The sequence below is a fragment of the Ovis aries genome, chromosome 8, assembly GCF_016772045.2.
Source record: "Ovis aries strain OAR_USU_Benz2616 breed Rambouillet chromosome 8, ARS-UI_Ramb_v3.0, whole genome shotgun sequence".
NCBI classification, from domain to species: Eukaryota; Metazoa; Chordata; class Mammalia; order Artiodactyla; family Bovidae; genus Ovis; species Ovis aries.
Genome location: NC_056061.1, coordinates 85,680,855 through 85,702,155, shown reverse-complemented (window position 1 = coordinate 85,702,155; position 21,301 = coordinate 85,680,855). Strand labels below are relative to the sequence as shown.

The 21,301-nt window shown below is 39.6% G+C and overlaps 1 protein-coding gene across 3 annotated transcripts in view; it reads left to right on the top strand.

Moving 5' to 3' along the window:
- PRKN (parkin RBR E3 ubiquitin protein ligase) overlaps positions 1–21,301 on the top strand; it is a 1,230,807-nt gene that overhangs the window by 235,863 nt on the left and 973,643 nt on the right. For all 3 annotated transcript variants that reach the window (XM_027972640.2, XM_060419883.1, XM_027972639.2), the window contains exon 2: positions 5,565–5,728. In XM_027972640.2, coding sequence (XP_027828441.2) covers positions 5,565–5,728 — 164 coding nt within the window. The remainder of the gene's footprint in view (positions 1–5,564; positions 5,729–21,301) is intronic.

The following is a 21,301-nucleotide window of genomic DNA, read 5'->3' as shown; positions in this document are numbered from 1 at the left end:
CCCAAAAAGGGGATTTCTGCCAGTTGAGTTTGATCCATGACTCAAGCCTGGATGGGTTCCATTGTTAACCAGGGTTCTCAGCTCTGCTTGATGCAAGTTCGACATCACTGTTTAAGGCTTCATTCTCAGTGGAGGCCTGTGTTTACATTGTCAGTTGAAGTTACAGCTTAAGAGCCAGAGTATATTCATAGTTCGTTCTTTTAGGGAAATTTGGTGCATCTGTGCATGAGCCTTCCCTCAATACATTTTCCTTTGAACTTAGAAATTACCTTTATGATCAACTAGCAAGTGCTTCTTATCCCTTAATTGTTGATTTCACATTTGTTACTCCCCCCCACCCCCCGCCCCCTGCACATGGTCATCAGATTATAATATGGCTCTTTTTCAAAATAAGTGTTTACTTTTTTCTTAAAATATTAACAGTTTTCAAGTGCTGGTCAGACTTTCATCTCCTACTTACTTTAATCCTGCATTGTAGATGTTCTTGTTGAATCATACTTTGTGTTTTTTCAATTTAAGAAAAAAAGTAATTAAAGTTCAAGTTTAAAGCATACAATAAAATACCCAATTTGGAAAGTCATTCATCTAGGAAGTGTGTTAAATTTTTTCACTAGCAGAGTCCTATGAAAAATGCCTAATATGCTGCAGTGTTTTTAAAAATGTTTTAAATTATGACAGCACAAAATTAAGATTATAACAAATTTTATGTTAAGAATACTGAAGATATACTATGTGATTTGTGGGAGGTTAATTTCACCTTTATGTAAGTATTTTGAGATTCTCATAGAAGTTGTTAAGTACATGATCAGTAGAGTTTTTGTGAGGAAATTCTATAGCTTGAGGATCATAGGAATTGGTCCTAAGAATTAGATAACTCTATGGAATCACATTGTTCTGAGAAATATCTGACGTAGTAGGTTGTGAGAGAGTTTAATTTTAAAATAAGAAAATAAAGTAAAAATCATGGTGAATGAAAATTTCCCATTTGAATACATTAAGTTACCCAAGAATTATAAGACATGCAGCTTGGATAATGCAACCCTAGGCGGACACTCAGAAAAGAAGAGAGATCAAGCAGAACCCTGGGCACTCTGAAATCAGTAAGAAAGTATGTCCTGTGTTGTTGAAGGAAACCAGGAGGACCTAGTGGCCGATGCTTAGAGAAGAATGCTTAGAGAAAAGTGCTGTTAGATCAAGGGCCTTGCTGATTATTCCCAAATGGCCAAATATGAAAAGAATATAAAAGCAACCATTGATTGAAAATGTGGAGTTCATGCCAAGAGTAATCTTCAAGACTTCAAGAGTGGGTTCATTAAAGAATGCAAAGGAAAGAAATGGAGAGTTAACAATAAGGAGTTCACAGTGGATTTTCTGGGCAGAGATGTTGGATAAGGAATGGAAGGGAATCTGAGGACAAGTTCTATGTGCTTGGGGCTGGCGATACTAGAGTGATGTTTCTTGAAGGTAAAGAAGAAACTGCCTCACCAAGGCACATTCAGAGATATGTAGGGTTACCTTTGGTTGGCACAGTTATTAGAATATGCTCCTGTTATTTACTGGGCTGCAGCTGGAGCTAAACATCCTATAGAGGCGATTAGGGCATTCTTTTTAGAGAAGGAACTGTCTTGCCCCAAAACTGTTGATCCCATTTATATGCTGATGGTAGTGGTCTGTCTTGAGCTGTGCTTTTATTTAATTCTCTCAATAAATATTTTAGTTGACCAAATACCTACTATGTACTTGATCAATCTTTCCATGGTAGATTCATAGTCTATTTTTGACTTGTTGCTCAACAATATTCATTTATAAAGGACTGGTATGATTTATACAAGTTGAGTTTAAGCTCACAAACTTTAATCTTCCATTTATGAGGAAAACAGAAGGCTTTTAGATAGTAATGATTTCATTAGTGGTACAGAGTTATCTAGTATTTATTTTGCAGATTTTGTTTTTCCCCTTTAGTTTTCTTTATAATTCTTTTCCTTAGGGTAGAATTTTCATGATTTGAATTTCTAGAGAAAATCAACTACTTTAGATCTCCTTAAATATTTATTCCTTTTTTTTTAATTATATTGGGGTATATCTGATTAACAGTCTTGTAAGAGTTTCAGGTGAACAGTGAAGGGACTCAGCCATACATAAACATACAAAATGAATTTGTTTGTTTGCTTTTTAGCACTTCATTTTCACTTGCTTTCTGTTCTTTTCCTAGCCTTTTCGTTTGTCTTTGTTTATATTGATATTGGCGTTTAAGGTTACAGAGTTTCCTCGGATTACTTCTTTCAATGAATTTTATTTATTTAACCCTTTTTAAAAATAGCTTTTGTGTGGTTTTTCAACTGCTCCTTCCCTATTTTTACTTCAAAAAACAAACAAACAAACAAACAAACAAACAAACAAACAAAAACCAAACCACATCAGTTCCCACCACCAGAATATCAGGTTTGGAACTAGACCGAAGCTTTTGTTCCTTATAGTCACTCACTGGTCGCCATGTCTCATCTATGAATTAGTTGGCTTACGGTTTCTGATCTAAGGATACCAAGAATATACTTCAAGGGCTTCCAATATATTTTTATTTGCCTCCTCTAACTTTCGACAGTGTCACATGGCATCTACTTTAACGTATATCAAAAGCACCTTTTCGTCTGTAATTTTTTTTTTTTTATCAGTTTTCTTTATTTGGGACACTTTTGTCACAGTTCTTACCCTTTCTAAATATTTTCTTTGCTGGTAAAATATGTCAGGTTTTTGCACTTGTAATGTCATCGCTGGCACTTACTCTCAGGTTTGGTGTCTTTTTTATCTCATTGTGTCTTATAACTATTGCTCATTGTTCTTTGCTCTTAGCACTTGACTGAAGCTTTTACTTTTAATCTCATTTTCTACTGCTAACCTGTACAGAGGCCGTGTGATGTATGGTGTAAAGACTTTTTGCTGTTGTGTTTTACACACACACACACACACACACACACACACACACACACACAGTCATAAGAAAGGGAACGTGGACTTTTCTTCTGAGAATAGTTCAGGCAGTGTGTTACAGTAGAAATGGAATCGGGTTCAGAGGTAGTTTGAACTGAATTTCAATTGTGATTCCATTATAAAGTAACTGATGTCCTCAGAAAAGTGATTACAATTCTCAAGGACTGCATTTACTTTTCTATTAAATAAGGATAATAATAGTGACCTTACCAGATCATTCAGTTCAGTTCAGTTCAGTCACTCAGTCGTGTCCGACTCTTTGCGACCCCGTGAATCGCAGCACGCCAGGCCTCCCTGTCCATCACCGACTCCCAAATGGCCTATGTAAGGTACAGCTTCTACCACATAGTAATTACTTGACTATTATTGGTATTGTAAATATTATTTAATTATGATTATTATTTGGTGGGCCATCTCACATATTGAGAACTACTGAGTGCTAATGCTCCATTTAAAGAAGGTATAGCAGAAAATTAACTGTAGTGCCTGGCCTTGAGGAGTTTATGATCTTTCATAGAAGGTAGGAACACATATACAAATATCCATTTTTTAAAAGTAATTGTTTGACTGTTGTAAACACTATAAATATTATTAATGTGCTTTATAAATATTTTGAAGATTAGGAAACTGAGAGTTAACGAGTGAAGGTTAGTATGTTTACCCTAGTCCCCTAAGCTGATAAGGGACCTATAGGACCTCTCAGTTTGGAGGATATACTTGTCTCCTGTGTCGTACTGAGTCCCTGAGAAATTGTGGCAAGCCTTATAAGATGTACATAGTAACAGCTCCTGAATCCTGAAGAGGTGAGCTCAGTCTTGACGCTGCTGACAGTGAGTGGCCTCTGGGAGGAGGTCACGTCTTAGATGGATCCTGGGGGTGAATGGGCTTTCAGCACGCAGCGGTGAGGAAGGGAGTGTCATTGAACAAAGGTAAGAGCCAGGGGCAGGAGTTTTCTGTGGTCTGTATTTTGGGGGCACTTAGTTTTTTTTTTTTTTTTTTTTTTTTTTTTATTTATTTATTTATTTTTTATGCATTCCCAAACATGAACCCCCCTCCCACATCCCTCCCCATAACATCTTTCTGGGTCATCCCCATGCACCAGCCCCAAGCATGCTGCATCCTGCGTCAGACATAGACTGGCGATTCAATTCACATGATAGTATACATGTTAGAATGTCATTCTCCCAAATCATCCCACCTCTCCTCTCCTCTGAGTCCAAAAGTCCGTTATACACATCTGTGTCTCTTTCCCTGTCTTGCATACAGGGTTGTCATTGCCATCTTCCTAAATTCCATATATATGTGTTAGTATACTGTATTGGTGTTTTTCTTTCTGGCTTACTTCACTCTGTATAATCGGCTCCAGTTTCATCCATCTCATCAGAACTGATTCAAATGAATTCTTTTAACGGCTGAGTAATACTCCATTGGGGGCACTTAGTTTAAAAGCTTTAAGCCTTTAAACTTTTTCAGGGCTGTGACATGGTAGCACTCTTGAATAAGGTTTACTTTGCAGAACAATGTAGGACATTCTGAAAGTGAAAGGAGTATATTAAGACTTCAGTTGCGTTTCCCTGGTGGCTCAGTTGGTAAAGAATCTGCCTGCAGTGTGGGCGACCTGGCTTATATCTCTGGGCCAGGGGAGATTTCCCCCCGAGATGAAAATGGCAGCCCACTGCCGGATTCGTGCCTCGAGAATTCCACGGGCAGACGAGCCTGCTGGGTTGCACGGGACCTGCAGTCCATGGGGTGGCAAAGTGTTGGACGCGACTGAGCGACACACACACAGACAAGACTTCAGTTGGGAGGCTGTTGCAAGAATCAAGATGTGATTGATAAGCATCGTGACTGGAGGAATGCAACGGAAAGGCCAGATGCAAGAAGAGACTTGGAGGAGGTGGATGGCATTGGCAGCAAGAAGACATGGAGAGGCTGCAAGGCTCCAGCCTGGGTCTTGAGGAGGATAGTGGCTCCAGGAGAAATGGCGTCTTTCAAAAGAAGGGGCAGATGCATGTTTCCGTGAGACCCAGTGGAGCCTTTTGGCTGGGACCGCCAGTGATGGCTCGGGCTCTTAGACACAACCTGGTGCGTCTTCACTCTAGTTCAGAAAGTGGCTTGATTTCTTTCCACTGCTGTACCATGAGTGCTGACATGACGCCTTTGATTTTTTATTAAGGGGGATGCCGTAGAGGCAGTGTGAGTTTGTACAGGCTGTCAGAGCTGAATCTCCTGGATAAACTCTTGGGAATCTCACAATTCCAATCAAGCAAGTGTTCTGCTTGAGTCCCCCTGTTTCGCAGGACGATGTCAAAGGGAGCATGCAATTTTGTTTGTGGGTCACTGCCTAATATATGAAAGGGAAATCCCATAGGATAACTCCATTTTTCTCCAAATGTTGCTCCATAGCCTTAAGCTTTATAAGTGAAAGAAAATGCACACTGCTTATCAAAGGGCAGGAGAGGGGCAAATCAATTCAGAAATATTGCACTGCCATTAAGGATTGCCATTAAATGCAATTGCCATTTAAGGGTTTTGACTAAAGCTTCGTGTGTTGTTTTTTTTTTTTTTTGGTCCAGTGTTTGTCAGGTTCAACTCTAACCACGGGTTCCCAGTGGAGGTCGATTCTGACACCAGCATCTTCCAGCTCAAGGAGGTGGTTGCTAAGCGACAGGGGGTTCCAGCTGACCAGCTGTGTGTGATTTTCGCAGGGAAGGAGCTTCGGAATGGCTTGACAGTGCAGGTGAGTCTCCCTGGGCGGAGGGTTCCTGGGCTGCGGCCAGCCCCATTGCTTATGCCGCTTGCGCAGCCAAGCTGACATTCATGCCTGAGATCTAATAGAATAAATAGTGCCTAGGGATTCCTTGAACTTTACTCCACACCGCTTCATTAATTCTGACCTTCTTAATTATGCATTAAAACAGCAAGCAGGTACGGATTGGAGAACAACTGTGACTGGGAGAGAGAAGAGAGAGAGAGCGAGCACACAGACTGGGCTTAGTGAATAAATGTTTACTGACTAGAGGAGCAGCAAGGCACCGTTTCTGGGTCTGTTCAATTTCTACCGTACTTATTCCACTTGAATCTTAATGAAGGAGTCACAGAAATTGTCCCAGATCCGGCTGCTCAGTCACTGTGCCGGGAGGGATCTGCAACCCAATTGTGACCCCTGGAGGATGGTCCCGGGTCTGCCGCCGCAGCTCAGGATGGGAGGAGGTTTTGGGGCTCAGGGCCTTGGAGCAGATTCGCGAGCTCCCTGCCCATCAGCGCCCGAGGCGGCGGGGAGGAGGACGCACGCACCGCGAACGTCAACCTGTGTGTTTAATTTCTCCAAGTTTCAGTAACAAGTTCCCCAGAATGGGCCGCTGAAATGTTGGGGAGGGTGCAGCCAGTGTTTTACTCTCCTGTCCCTGACGCTTTCCTGGCACCGTGGGGCTCCTCATAGCATCACAGCGCTGTATCTTTTCATGGAGTGGGGGTGGGGCTTCATTCCCAGCTGGTATTTCCGCAGGGGAAGAGGTGAACTGGGCAGGCCATTGGGGAGCAGTGCCTTCCTCTGGGAGTGGAGACCAGTCTTGTGTTGGGGAAGCCAGCAAACAGGCCCCAATACGGATTGAAGTCACTCTCTGAGAAAGTATGAAAACCCACTTGCTTTCTGTGAACTGTTCAGGTGATCCTGAAGAACCCCAAACACATTCCCCGCGTCCCCCTTTTTTCACCAGCTCAGATGAGTTGCATTTCTGCCTGCAGCTGTTTGGGGGCCTGCTCTTGTGAACAGTGGTGGTGGTGGGGTGCTGTGTCTTTACCCAGTCCCTACTTTATTGACATCCTATGGCTGTCTCTTTTTGGTGATGATGTTTACTGCTTTAAGAAAGGCTTTCGGATCTGGGTGTAAGAGAGCCCTATGGAAATGTGAATTGCCCCCTCTTCTCCAGCACCCCTTCTCTGACAGCAGTCTGCTCTGCTCCGTGCACACAGGGTGCTGTGCTTTGCTTTTAGGCAATTTGTGTTTATAAGGGAAGCACCTGTGCTGAAAAGTGTTTTGGTGTTTTTTTTTTTTTTTTTTTTTTTTAAATTTCAGTCACCTAGAAAGCTTTTTTTTACTGTACCTGCCAAGCTCTAAAACCAAGGATGTTCCCATCATAAATTATTTTAAAACAGCTTCTTGAACCAAAATATTTTGTTATCCGAAGTTTTCAGGTTCTAAAGTTTCTCACCTCTACCGCTGGAGGTGATAGGTTATACCAATTACTATAGACAGTTGATTTCTACAGATGGATAGATACAAATATAGATATCTGGATGGGTTCATTAAGATTCTTGATTTTCACAACACTTCCAGTATTCTGGGCTTCTGAGAGGATCCCAAAGAAAGTCAGTACCCACTGCTATTTTCTTAGAGACTGCTGTTGACTTAGGCCCTCTAAAATCAACAGTAATACTAGATTGAACTACATAGGTTAAAAATATCAGCAGTTTCATGGGGCTCAAACTAATAGCTATAACATAAGGGTGTCAAACACGATAACTGCCATATAAAAACTGAAATATAAGTATTATGAAATTTTAAAGATGTAGGAGAAACAGCTGAGTGAATGTCACCAATAAAGACTTCAGGGTGAGTTGAAACTCAAGTAGGATTCTGGAGATGAAGAATGAGCGTGAGAGGTGTGTGGGAGCAAGCAAAGGGTCCTATTCCTGTAGAACCTAGAGGAGGTGCTGAAGGTGTGTGACAGGGGAATTGGGAGCTGTGTTTTAGAAAGCTTTGACCCATGTGACATTGACGTTTCATGCGAGGAGATGGAGAACAAAATAGGATGCCATGGAGGGAAAAGCGAGTCTGGAAATGCCGGTTCACCACTGGCGGGAGTTTCCCAGATTGCAAGAGTTAATGCCAGGGGGAGATGCTGGCAGGCAGTCACACTGAGGTGGGGAGCTCAGGGCTTGCTCTGAGCACTCTCTGCATGGAGGTAAGTACCGCAGTGACTGGAACAGATTCAGTTGCCGGGGTGCAGAGCGTACGGCACGAGCAGTTCCTCCGGTAACAGGAGAGGAGCCGATATACGAGGCATTGTGCATCCAGCTGGCATTTTCATGGATAATTTGGGGAAAGAAAATCACTAGTAAAGAATGTATGTGCCGTGAAAACATGGAGGACAAGGAAGCAAAGAGCCTTTGGGCTTGGTGACAGTGGTGGTGACTTAGGGGCTTTCGGGCCAGGACTGTAGCTGGAGAAAGTCAGCTTGCAGGGGTTCAGTGTGAATCGCGGGCTTTGTCACAGGCACAGCTCGTCTGGTCATGGAGGGAAGGAGAGACTGGGAGTTCATGGAGGAGCAGCAGCTTCCGCACTGTGTCCTGCCTTTCACAGCCCTTGACTGTGCGCATGGCTGACTTTGATACAGTTGTAATCGGTGTGAAAATGCAATTTTATGTAGTGAATTTCTTTCCCTGAACATTATGTCGAGAGAAGGCAATGGCACCCCACTCCAGTGCTCTTGCCTAGAAAATCCTGTGGATGGAGGAGCCTGGTAGGCTGCAGTCCATGGGGTCACTAAGAGTCAGACATGACTGAGCGACTTCACTTGCATTTTTCACTTTCCTGCATTGGAGAAGGAAATGGCAACCCACTCCAGTGTTCTTGCCTGGAGAATCCCAGGGCTGGGGGAGCCTGGTGGGCTGCCGTCTGTGGGGTCGCAGAATGGGACACGACTGACGCGACTTAGCAGCAGCAGCAGAGGTAGGAGTGGGCCAGGTGTTTTCCAGAGAAAGTGGAGTTCCATCCCTGAGAAGATCCCCCAGAGTAGGAAGTGGCAACCCACTCCAGTGTTCTTGCCTGGAGAATCCCAGGGCTGGGGGAGCCTGGTGGGCTGCCAGAGCCTGGTGGGCTGCCGTCTGTGGGGTCGCAGAGTCGGACAGGACTGAAGCGACCTAGCAGCAGCAGTAACATTATGTCAAAGGCGTCTTCCCTGGTGCTGTGTATTCATTTCTAAGTGCCTAGATGATCCTCTGAAATGAGAGTGCTTATGTTATATATAGGGAGCATCTAGTTTTTAATATTACAAATTAAGGCAAAATAATTTTTTAAATGGTCTCTAATATTCTTAGAGAATATGGCCTCTGTGTTTCAGTTTGCATGAAGTATTCTCTTGGTGTGTCCAGTTTTCTTGAAGAGATCTCTAGTCTTTCCCATTCTTTTGTTTTCCTCTGTTTGTTTGCATTGATCACGGAGGAAGGCTTTCTTATTCCTCCTTGCTATTCTTTGGAGCTCTGCATTCAGATGGGTATATCTTTCCTTTTCTCCTTTGCCTTTTGCTTCTCTTCTTTTCTCAACTATTTGTAAGGCCTCCTCAGACAACCATTTTGCCTTCTTGTATGTCTGTTTCTTTGGGATGATTTTGGTCACCATCTCCCGTATGATTTTATGAACTTAATAGTTCTTCAGGCACTCTGTCTATCAGACCCAATTCCTTGACTGTATTTCTCACTTCCACTGTATAATTGTAAGGGATTTGATTTAGGTCATACCTGAATGGCCTTGTGGTTTTCTCCACTTTCTTCAATTGAAATATGAATTTTACAATAAGGAGCTGGTGATCTGAGCCATAGTCATTTCCCCGGTCTTGTTTTTGCTGACTGTATAGAGCTGCTCCATCTTTGGTTGCAAAGAATGTAATAAATCTGATTTCGGAATTGACCATCTGGTAATGTCCATGTGTAGAATCTTCTCTTGTGTTGTTGGAAGAGGGTGTTTGCTATGACCAGTGTGTTCTCTTGACAAAACTCTGTTAGCCTTTGTCCTACTTCAGTTTACTCATTTGTAAAACTGAATTAATAATAATTCCTCTCTCATTGGGATTCTGTGAGGGCTAAGTTAATTTATGTAAAACTCTTAGAGCAGAGTGTGACATATAGTAAACACATATATTAGCATTTATTAGCATCATCACTATCATAGTTGTTATTATTGTTTTTATTATTATCAGGGTCTAAGTGATCACCTTAAATAACGTGACAACTCCGCATCATGAACTATGATGAGTGTAGCTGCAGTAATTTTAACAGTTAAGGCAATGATAATAGGATGTATATTTTACTGGGGCAGTAAAATGTGTGTGTGTAATATTTATACATTTGAACTGAAAAGAACTTTGTGGAGTTTATAAATAGATGTTTGACCTTCACATTTACAGGCTTTACTTAGAATAGAAGAATTTGAATTCAGAAAATTTACAAAGATGACTATTCCTCATATATTTACTAAAAATAGACACCTATGGCTGTGCTGTTCAGCAAAGATTCATCACGACATTATGGCTTTTAAAATGTATTTTTATAAAGCAGATGTCTGCCATACACTATATTTGTTAGAAGTAAATTGGAAAGACCTATACATTTTTCCTACTTCATAAACAATGTTTCTGTCCATGTTTTTATTATTTTCCTTATGATGACAAGTGTGTAATATAAAATATTGGTGTTTGACATATTATTCACAGTGAACTGACATTTTTTCCTTAGTCGGTTCTTGTAACAGAGTATTCAGGGACTATTCAAATGTCACCCTTTCTCCTACCCCCCAGTTCTAACACGCTGCATATCAAGAATCCCTGAATCACCTTTACATAATCATCGATTTATTATTCAAAATTGTACACAGAAATTAAGGTTTTAAGGTAGCTGTATATGCCAAAACAGATGAAATTTGCAATTAGACTAACCGGTAAAATTACAGGGACTTGAGAGTTTAGATAAGATTTTTTTTTGAGCAGAATTCACTGTAATCACATGAGCTATATTATTATTAATATCAGTATAGGTTATTAGCCAAGTATATTACTTAGAGATCTCTAGAGAGACAAAATAGATAGGTAGATAGAGAACAAAGAATTGGTTGCACATTTTTGGAGGCTGACAAGTCCCTAAATCTTTATCTGTCAGCAAACTTAGTTTCATGCTGAGTCTGAGGACCTGTAAACTGGTAGAGGTAATGGAGGTATTCCTCTGTGAAGGCTGGTAGGCCCGCAACTCAGGAAGAGCTAATGCTTCAGTTCAAGCCAAAGGCTGCCCACCCAGCCCCTGGCCCCTGCTCCCCCAAAAAAACCCAAAACACACACACAAAAACCATGTCCCAGCTAGATGGCCGTTGGGCAAGAGAATTCCCTGTTACTTGTGGGAGGGTCAGCTGTTTTCTTCAGACCTTAAACTGAGTGCATGGGGTCCATGTGCATTGAGGAGACACATCTGATTTACTCAGTGTACTGATTCTAGTATTAATTTCATCTGAGCATAGCTAGCGGAGAAGGCAATGGCACCCCACCCCAGTACTCTTGCCTGGAAAATCCCATGGACAGAGGAGCCTGGTAGACTGCAGTCCATGGGGTTGCTACTAGTTGGACATGACTGAGCGACTTCGCTTTGACTTTTCACTTTCATGCATTGGAGAAGGAAATGGCACCCCACTCCATTGTTGTTGCCTGGAGAATCCCAGGGACAGGGGAGCCTGGTGGGCCACCGTCTATGGGGTCGCACAAAGTCAGACACGACTGAAGTGACTTAGCAGCAGCAGAGCATAGCTAGACTGACATCTGACCAAATATCTGGACAGTCCATGGCTCAGACAGACACACAAAACTAACCGTCACAACCAGGCTATGAGAAACTTTAGTATATTTAACTAGTGTTAGTGGAAAGTTATTCTATTTGTAATAATGAATTAGATTTTCAAATAGAAATGTTTGCTTTAAAAAAGGATTCATTCAGATGAATGGTCAAAAATTCCTTTCAATAAATATTCAATTTAATGATGTTTACAATGTATATACACATTTGGAGACCATCATTTAGTGAAATAGATATTTTTTGCAAGAAGTATTAAAAGACATCAGTTTATTACCCCTATTAAGCTTTGTAATATGGCAGGGTCTGAGTTTGGAAGATCAGAAACATTAAGATTTTAATAGCTTGTAAATATTAAAGAAAAATAAATAACCCTAAGAAGCCAAATTATTTAATTGGCTATGTTTTAGTGATATACAATACGTATTTCAAAATTTGTGAATAATGAAAGGTGACTTTCACTGACAAAGTAAACTGTGTCCATTTTTAAGAATATTCACCTATTTTTAAAAATATTATATATTGTTTTGGTCATATCTCTAATGAACCTGCTAAATATTCAAACTTCAAAAACTTCACAAGAGCCTTGTGAATACCCTATGTATTTTTTTCAACTGCCTCTAACATAAGTAAATATTGTTTAGCTAAGGTTTTGAAAGTTGATGTTTTCTTAATATCCTTCAGATTTTTTCCAACATTATCATTTCCCGCTTCATATACTTAGGTTGTATTTTTCTGATTATAGAATTAATATGTGCGTTATAAAAATTCAAACGATAGGAAAAAGTGTACAAGGAGACCTCTAATTCTGCATATATGTTTTTATATTTAATAATGATTTTTTTCTTTATTGGCTAATAGGTATATTCACACATTTAATCTTATAATTTTTTCCTTCATTTCTATCACATTTTATTATATTAGAATTATAAGCTCAAGTATACCTGTGGGTTATTAAAAAACAAACTTTTTATGTTTCTGCAACTTTCGTTATGTCATAGTTTACTGACTTAGATGTTGAGAAGCTGGTAAATTGTTTCCATGTGTTTTACTGCAGACTAATGAGTTATACATCTAATTGCAAGTTTGATGGTCATGTATTTTTAAGGTGTGCAATTAGCCAAATACTAGTATTCCTTGATATTCTTATACAGTGTTAGAAGACATGTTTACATTCTGAGAAGGCAATGGCACCCCACTCCAGTACTCTTGCCTGGAAAATCCCATGGACGGAGGAGCCTGGTGGGCTGCAGTCCACCGGGTCACTGAGTCGGACACGACTGAGTGACTTCACTTTGACTTTTCACTTTCATGCATTGGAGAAGGAAATGGCACCCCACTCCAGCATTCTGGCCTGGAGAATCCCAGGGACCGCGGAGCCTGGTGGGCTACCGTCTATGGGGTTGCCCAGAATTCGGGCACGACTGAAGCGACTTGCAGCAGCAGGGCTGCTATTTACAGATGCTATGTGCGTTAGTTGCTTAGTCGTATCCGACTCTTTGCGACCCCATAGACTGTAGCCCACTAGGCTCCTCTGTCCATGGAACACTGGAGTGAGTTGCTATTCTCTTCTCCAGGGATTCTTCCTGACCCAAGAATCCAACCAGAGTCTCTGAGGTCTCCTGTGTTGGCAGGCAGATTCTTTATCGCTAGTGCCCCCTGGGAAGCCCTAAAGATGCTATACTTTACACTGTGAGCACAAAATGTGTATTGACAAGTTGCTGAGAAAAAGAATATGAACCAGCATATGAGCTGCTTAGTCTTGCCACAAAGAAGGGCTGAATAAAAGCCTCGGTGTACTGAAGAGAAGGTGGAATGCCCGGGGGGACGGAAACACTGGTTGGGATTCTCCCACCTGTTTTTACTTTCTGTGTATGTTTTCATAATGATCATAGACAATGTGACCATTATAGCTTGCTATACAAAATGGAGCGCTTCGTGTGTGAAGGAAGGCTCTATTAATGATTATTCCAGGAAACAACAAAAAAGTGGATGCTGACAGTGCTCTGGGAAAACAGCGACAAATGGTCACCCCAGGAGTCGGGCAGTGTTTCTCACATTTTAGAGTCTCAATTTCTTCTAGAAATAAATTGTTTTTTGGTGCCTTTTGCCAAGCACTTTGGGGATTTATAGCTTAAGACCATAATCTTATTATGAAAATATTTATATTTTAAAAAGTACTTTTATCTTTTAAATGGTAAAAAATATTTTTTAATGTTATAATCCATCAGATATCACAACATTTTGATCAGTTTCATAGAATCATCAGTTCCTGAAGGATATGTCCACAGGCCAGTTGGAGAAGCACCATTTGAGTATAATTATTTTCTTTGTACACTAATATGTTCTACTTTCTTATCAATAAGATTTAATAGCTTTAAGGGCTTCCCTTGTGGCTCAGCTGGTTGGTAAAGAATCTGTCTGCAATATGGGAGACCTGAGTTCGATCCCTGGGTTGGGAAGGTCCTCTGGAGAAGGGAAAGGCTACTCACGCAAGTATTCTGGCCTGGAGAATCCCATGGACTGTATAGTCCTTGGGGTTGCAAAGAGTTAGACATGACTGAGCGACTTTCAGTTACTTACTTAAAGAAGTAAATAAAAATGGCAAAAATAGAGGCATCAGCAAATATGTCATCTGGCCCAGATTTTTTTTCTGGGAAGATGGAATACACAGACTTTTACCTACTCCTCTTGGTAAAACTGTGAACATTACACATATAACAAACGTGAAGATTCTTTTTTTTTTTTTTTGGAGGGGGCACCTGGATGAAGATTCTGAAAGGAAGAAAAAGAAATGCAAACTAGTTCAAAACCTCAGGACCCAAGGAATAATATGGGCTTGAATTTCTTCTACTTTTTGTAAAATCAAATATATTCAGTACTTGAGGGTGATGAAACTGGCACCTAGAAATGGCATCATGCACAGAGAAAAAAACAAAAAAAGAAGAAAAAGTCTTCCCTCAATCCAAGGGGCAGAGTTTACTGAAAATATAGAAACCTTTTAGACAATGGCTGTAGTGTACCAGGTAAACACACAGTAAAACTGTGGCCCTACGCTCACCCCGCCAGTAGTGAGGAACGCAAGCACAGGGCCTGGCTTGCCCCCGTGTGAGACTGTTGTGATGTGCTTTTTGTAGCTGCTGTGGTCAGAGAAGCCTGTCGGCAGGTGAGACTTCCACCTGCTCCTGCCAGCAGCGAGGTTCCCCTCCCATCACTTCTGAGGTGGTCACAGAAAGGCCCTAGTGGAGGGTCAGGGCTTCGACCATTCTAAAGCAGTAACAAGACCACTTCTAGCACTCTGACAGTGGAGACTGTGTGCGGCTGAAAATCACCCCCTTCAGCAATAAGGAGGGGTCCTCACTTCACGGCATGTGTCGACAGATACCAGGCGGGGGACTTGGGCTTCTGTTTCCACTGGCAGTAGTAAGCGGAACCCTCCCTTTTGCAGCTGGAGCAACGTCATAGAAAACAGAAGGTTTAAATAAAAGCCTCATTATGTAAGGACATTTAAAAAGACACTTGCTTCTTAGGAGCAAAGCTATGACAAACCTAGACAGCATATTGAAAAGCAGAGACATTACAAAGAAGTCAGTATATTTTTGCATGGAAAAATGCTAATAGAAATTGTCACCAGCAAAACTACCCTGTAAGAATGAATCAAGGAAGGAAATTCTTTAATATGAAAGAAAATGATACAAGAAGGAACTTTGAAACATCAGGAAGGAAGGAAGGAAGGAAGAACACAGTAAGCAAAAATATTAAAAACAATTGACTTTCCTTCTCTTGCGTGCTCTAAATTATGTTTCAGGGTTGTAGAAAAATTTATAACAATGTCTTATGTAGTTCGAAATGAAGAATAACTGTTCAAGACAAATATAAAGAGAGAGACAAAGGGACATAAAGGGAGTAAGATTTCTGTACTTGAGCCTATGAAACGTCAGCTGCAGCACACTGTGGCAAGGTGTGAATGGAAAAGCCCGAAGCAGCCACTCAGATAGGTGAAAGGTTAGAATACGAAGCAGTGGCAACGCTGAATGCTAATGAGGATCTGGAGAAACTGGGTCGTTGATATAAAATAGTATAGCCACTCTGGTGGAGAGTATGATGGTTTCTTGTAAAACTAAACTTGTATTTCCTATAGGACACCAAAACCGGGGTATGAACATTCAGCAGCTTCATCCATATTAGCCCACATCTGGAACCAACCCAGATGTATCTCAGCAGGTGAGGTGATTGCAGACTGTGGTCCATCCATACCAGTGATAAAAAACACCAAAGCAGCTATTGAAATATACAACATTTTGGATGAATTATGCTGAGTGAAAAAAAAAAAAAAGCCCACGCCAAAAGGTCACATTCTAAATGATTCCGTTAGTTTAGCATTTTTGACATGAGAAATTTGAAGAAATGGAGGAGAAATGAGTGGTTACTAAGGCTAAAGGGGGGTGTGGGAACTGGAGAGAATGGTGTGTGGCAGCAACAGGGACAACTGCAGGGACCCTCGTGGTGCTGAATGTTCTGCGTCTTTACTGTTACCAGTAGTATCGTTGTGATGATATACTGTATTTTCTTAAGATGTTGTCATGGGGGGAAAAGAGAACCAGGATATTTCTGTAATATTTCTGACAGTAACTTGTGAATCTACAGTATCTCAACATAACGTTTAATTTTGGAAAAATCACAGAAAAATTTAATTTCTTCCCTCTTTCCCATAGAAGATAAACAGGCTTTTTATTTACATCTGTTTTAAAGGAACAGTATTTATTTATGTTAGATTTTTCAGCACAATAAATTGGAAAATAATTTAATTGATTCTCAGAGACAATGATTAATTCACAATAAAAGTCAATAGGTCAATAAAACTTATAGAATTATTAAGGCATCTTTTTTGAATTATTAAAGAGACTCCTTAGCACCTTATACGTCTAGATTGACATGATTAGTATTTCTTTTCAAAGGCTGCACCGATTATTTCAAATAAATGAAAATATACAGTTCTTAATGATTGGTGCTCTAGTTGTACATTTTCCAAATTGATTTGGGAGTGATACACTGTAGTCTTAGGCAATAAATGAGCAGCTCATGTCACCATGGTGGATATACTGGTTAGGGAAGACCATTCATGTAAATTTATATACTAGAAGGAATTTAGGGATGAAATGGTTTCATTTATAAACTGAATTTATTTAACTTTTTTTTTTTTACTTTCTCTTTTGATTATAAGACAAAAAAAAAAAAAAAAAGCTAGATTAGAAGCTACAGTGCAGTTCCACCATGATTTTTTGTTTTCGTATAAAAGAAACATTCTGCACGTTACAGTATAAATGGCTAATATGTTTTACTTAAAATTTCTTTTTTCTCTGACTGTAGGACAAAAGGAAGCCAGGTTAGATACCATTATACTGAGAACAATCGCTGTACGATTTCATTGTATGTAAGAGTACCTTTGTGTAAATGAGATCCTCAGACACTTTAGGAAGAATACAAGAATTTTTCCCAAAGGGTTGATGTGTACTACTGGAATTGAATGTTGGCGATGATCATGTAGGTAAAAATGTGGATATCCACTTGAGTTCCTCCAAACAACTGTTGTGTTATTGTGGCAGCTGATACCTACTGCAAAAGTGTCAGGGTCTAGAATCAAAGGATAATAATCTGTACAAAGCGAGTGCTCATTTCAGAAAGACCCTTATTTTATCTGTTTGTGTCTGGTTATTTATGTGTCTGAAAGGATCTCAAAATTACTTATCCTCTTTGCATAATTCAGAACCCTCAGAAATGTTATTTTTCTGTTGAAAGGAAGTCTTGACATTGGTGTGCCCCTGCGGACTTATGAAACATCTTTGAGGATTGCCATGGATAAATACAGACTTGAAGGGGAAAAAAAAGAGAGATTCTTTTAGATTTTAAGACGCCGAGGATATACAGCCTGTGGATTTATTTAATGGGCTTAGGTCTCACAGACGATCCCATTGCTCTTACTGTGTTCAGATTGCAAGGCAGAAAATCTGTGGGGGAGTGAAACTCCACAGCAACCCCATCCCCCTGATCTTAACCTAGGATCTATTTTATTAGCATAAGAAAGGCAAAGCCTGACTCATCAGAAACCTAACAAAGAGGAGTGATTGTACACTGTGAAATTTGATTACTCTTCATTGAAGTCCTCATTTCAAATATTCTGCTTTGTTTTCTCTGTTACTAGATTAAATTCCATCATGCAGTTGACCTGTTTGTTTACGATTTTACTTAATATAATTATCATCCTTCTCTAGTGTGGGACCATCTCCTGGAGAAGGGATTGGCGACCCATTCCAGTATTCTTGCCTGGAGAATCCCATAGACACAGAAGCCTGGTGGGGTTGCTAAGAACGGACAGGAATGAGCAAGTAACACTGTCACAGAGTTATTTAAGACTCAGGAATTTGTCTATACCACTCACCCTAAAGCTTCTAGACCAGAGATTGATCAGCCACAGTCTGCCTTTTCCTTCTTCCCTCTTACTAAGTAATTGTAACAAACCTGAGGTTATTGTCATAGTACAATGAAACGTTTGACATGAAAGCACTCTTTAAAGCTTATATATCAAACTCACTTAGGAGTGATCGGTATGAGAGGATGTATTCTCCTTTGCTTTTGGTTTGTAAGTGTGCTTGAGTCAAAGCTGAGTATAAGGAATAGATTACTGGTAAATATTCACACTGCTGCCTTTCACTTTCTAGATACGGAATAATGAGAAATAAAGTCAAAAGTGTAAGAAAATTTATTTTAGTTCTAACTTCAGTGATGCTCATAGGATAGAGAAAGCAAAGTTAAATAGGATAGGGAGAGCTTTATTATTTTTTTCTCCAACTGTTAGGTTTAATATTGATAAGAATACACTTTCCTGAAGGCATTTAGCAGCAGAAGTTAAATTACGTTAACATTGGTTAAGTCAGGGTTGCCACACTAACGTTTCTAAGGCACTAAAGGATGTGGTATGAGAGTATCTTTTGGCCATATGTTAAAACAGAGGACACACTCAGACCCAGACTCAAACAGAGGACAGACTCAGTTAATGGAAGCAAAACCTCAGGTACTCCTGATCTGTGATGCAAGCTCATGACTTAAACAGTGTCAGTAGAGTGCACTAGTCTTAATTACTTGCGGATTAAAAAAAATTGTTTCATCCTTTCGTGCAAATGTATCTTCACATGGACAAAAACACATTCATCCAGGCAATGCGATTCTTTGGAAAGAAAGTTATATACTTTGTGAATTAATTTGTATAAACTGTTTCATTGAAGGTTTTATTCTGTTATTAAATTTTGTCTTGCCATGATATATTTTCTCTTTTATAGCAGATCTTGAACTATTTGGATTCAGAGACACCATTCCCATATGATTTATTAGGTAGACTAATTATGGCATAAAGGTCTGCTTTTTAAATTGATGGCAATATTCTGACATTAGAAGGAGAAGTGAGGAACGTGAGAACCCACTGATGTTTATGTTTTGGAGGACGTCACAAACTTGGTTTCCAACGTGTGGGCTTTTGAAACTCAATACAGATTTTGCCAAGGGTATTTTCTGTTCATTTTATATCCTTAAGTATTTCAGAGTGAATTGAATCTGTGTTTGCATTCCACATATGCATAATTCATCAAACATTGCTCTGAAAAGAGAAAATAAAAATAAAAAGCTTATCTAAGATATCTCCAATGTTACTTAATACTTGGTCACTAAGAACTTTGGAACCGGGGTCTGGGGTGGGATGAAAAAAAAAAAAAAAAAGAACTTTGGAACCTGTGAGAGTAGGTAACACCTGCTTCCTCAGTTTACCTGTTATCTCCCAGTCAGTTCTTTTCAATAAGGTGCATGCTTCTATAGAAGGCTAAATGCCTTTTATATCTATTTTTAGTCCAGTTTTTTTTTTATGATGTCGTCGCCAACATACACCTCTGCCATAGATAACAGAGGTGTTAAAACTAAAAGAGTGTCATATACTAGGTAAAATCATTTAATTAGAATTCTACTCGACTTTCTGATACTTTCTTTTTTTTTTTATATTGAAGTGGTATGAATCACTCAAGTCAGACTTTCTAGGGTAGGCGAATCATTTACGTTCTCAAGTCTTTTTTTTTTTTTCTCATCTATAAAATGGAGATAGAAATAGTGCTTGTATTTTTATAGGTTTTCTGTGTGTATTAAGTGAAATTATACAGACAAAGGACAGATATAAGCACATTTTAAACTATTATTAATTTACTGTAATGAATAATTCACAAAAAGAACAAGTATTTGCTAATATGCAGTAAGTTCATGTTGAAAATTATTTTGTTTTAAAACACTCTAAAAAGGAATACATTTGCCTCCTTCCAAATTCCTATCCTACACTCAGGCTAACCTCAGAATGGCATCATATGTAGTGTTTTGGGAGCTCTTCTGGTTTAAGTCTTAATGATGAATTTTTATTTTAAGAAAAGAACCTTTTAGGAAACGGTAATATAGTTTTCCTTTTTCTTTTATGTGCTGGATATTTCTGAACTATTTTATTTTAGGAACAACTTTACAAGTAAACTTAGTGTTCAAAATCTGTTTAATGAGGGGCACCTAATAATTTGAGATTATTACCAAGAGTTTGTGAGGCACTCCAATGTAGAACAGAGGGCAAGAAGATTAGGAGGTTTTCTGAAGAGAGAAAAAAATTATTCAACCTACTTAAATGACTCATTTTTTGTCTTTGTAATGTATAAGCAGAATGGCAAGACTAAATTTACATAAGCTATCATTCTGTAGTCCATTTAAAGCTAGATTAAATTTGTATATTTTTTATCTGTTTTGAGCGCTTTAAAAGGAAAAGATTGATTTCTTATAGGTCAGTCTTCATAGTTTGCTTATACTGTGTATTCAGTTCAGTTCAGTCGCTCAGTCATGTCCGACTCTTTGTGACCCCATGAACCGCAGGATGCCAGGCCTCCCTGTCCATCAGCAACTCCCAGAGACTGATGGGAGAGAGCATCAGACCACATCTCTGAATGAAAATTGTATCTATAAATGGTGTTTTTATTGAAACTAGAAAATAAAAACATAGAGGACAGACAGTTGTTGATATTTCACACGCTGGTCTCTCATTAAATTTATTCGTGCTTTCGTGATGTATATTCTGCTTACAAGTTCCATCTCTTGCCCTCCACGGCATTCTTAATCACCATCCATCCTCCACAAGGCAACCTTCTGGGTTCTCCCACCAACTCTAATTGGGTTAAATACAGCAGTTTGCTGGCAAACTGTCTCTCCATAATAAAAAGGCCCAACTGTCACTTTGGAGGTTCAGTGGTATAAATCCTCTCACTGTGGTCTTTTTCAGGGTTGAATGCAGAGTTGGAAAAAGATGCTCGCAGTTCCTTCTTATGGGCTGGTTTACCACAGCACCCAGATTCTTTACCCCCAGAGCTGTCTTGACTGTGCTGGAGCAAACACACACCCTTAGTATGATGTGCCTATTATTATAGCCCAATGTTTTATTCTAGGATTAGTGATTTGACTTATATAGTTGCATAGTCAGTTTAAACATTTAGCTCTTCTTTATAAGTCCTGCATTTTAGTCAGTTCTCACATTCTGTATAAGTGATTTTTAAAACATTCACTTAATATCATGTTATTGAGACACCATAAAGTCTCATGAGTACAATATAGATTCTCCTCCTAACAGCCTTACAAC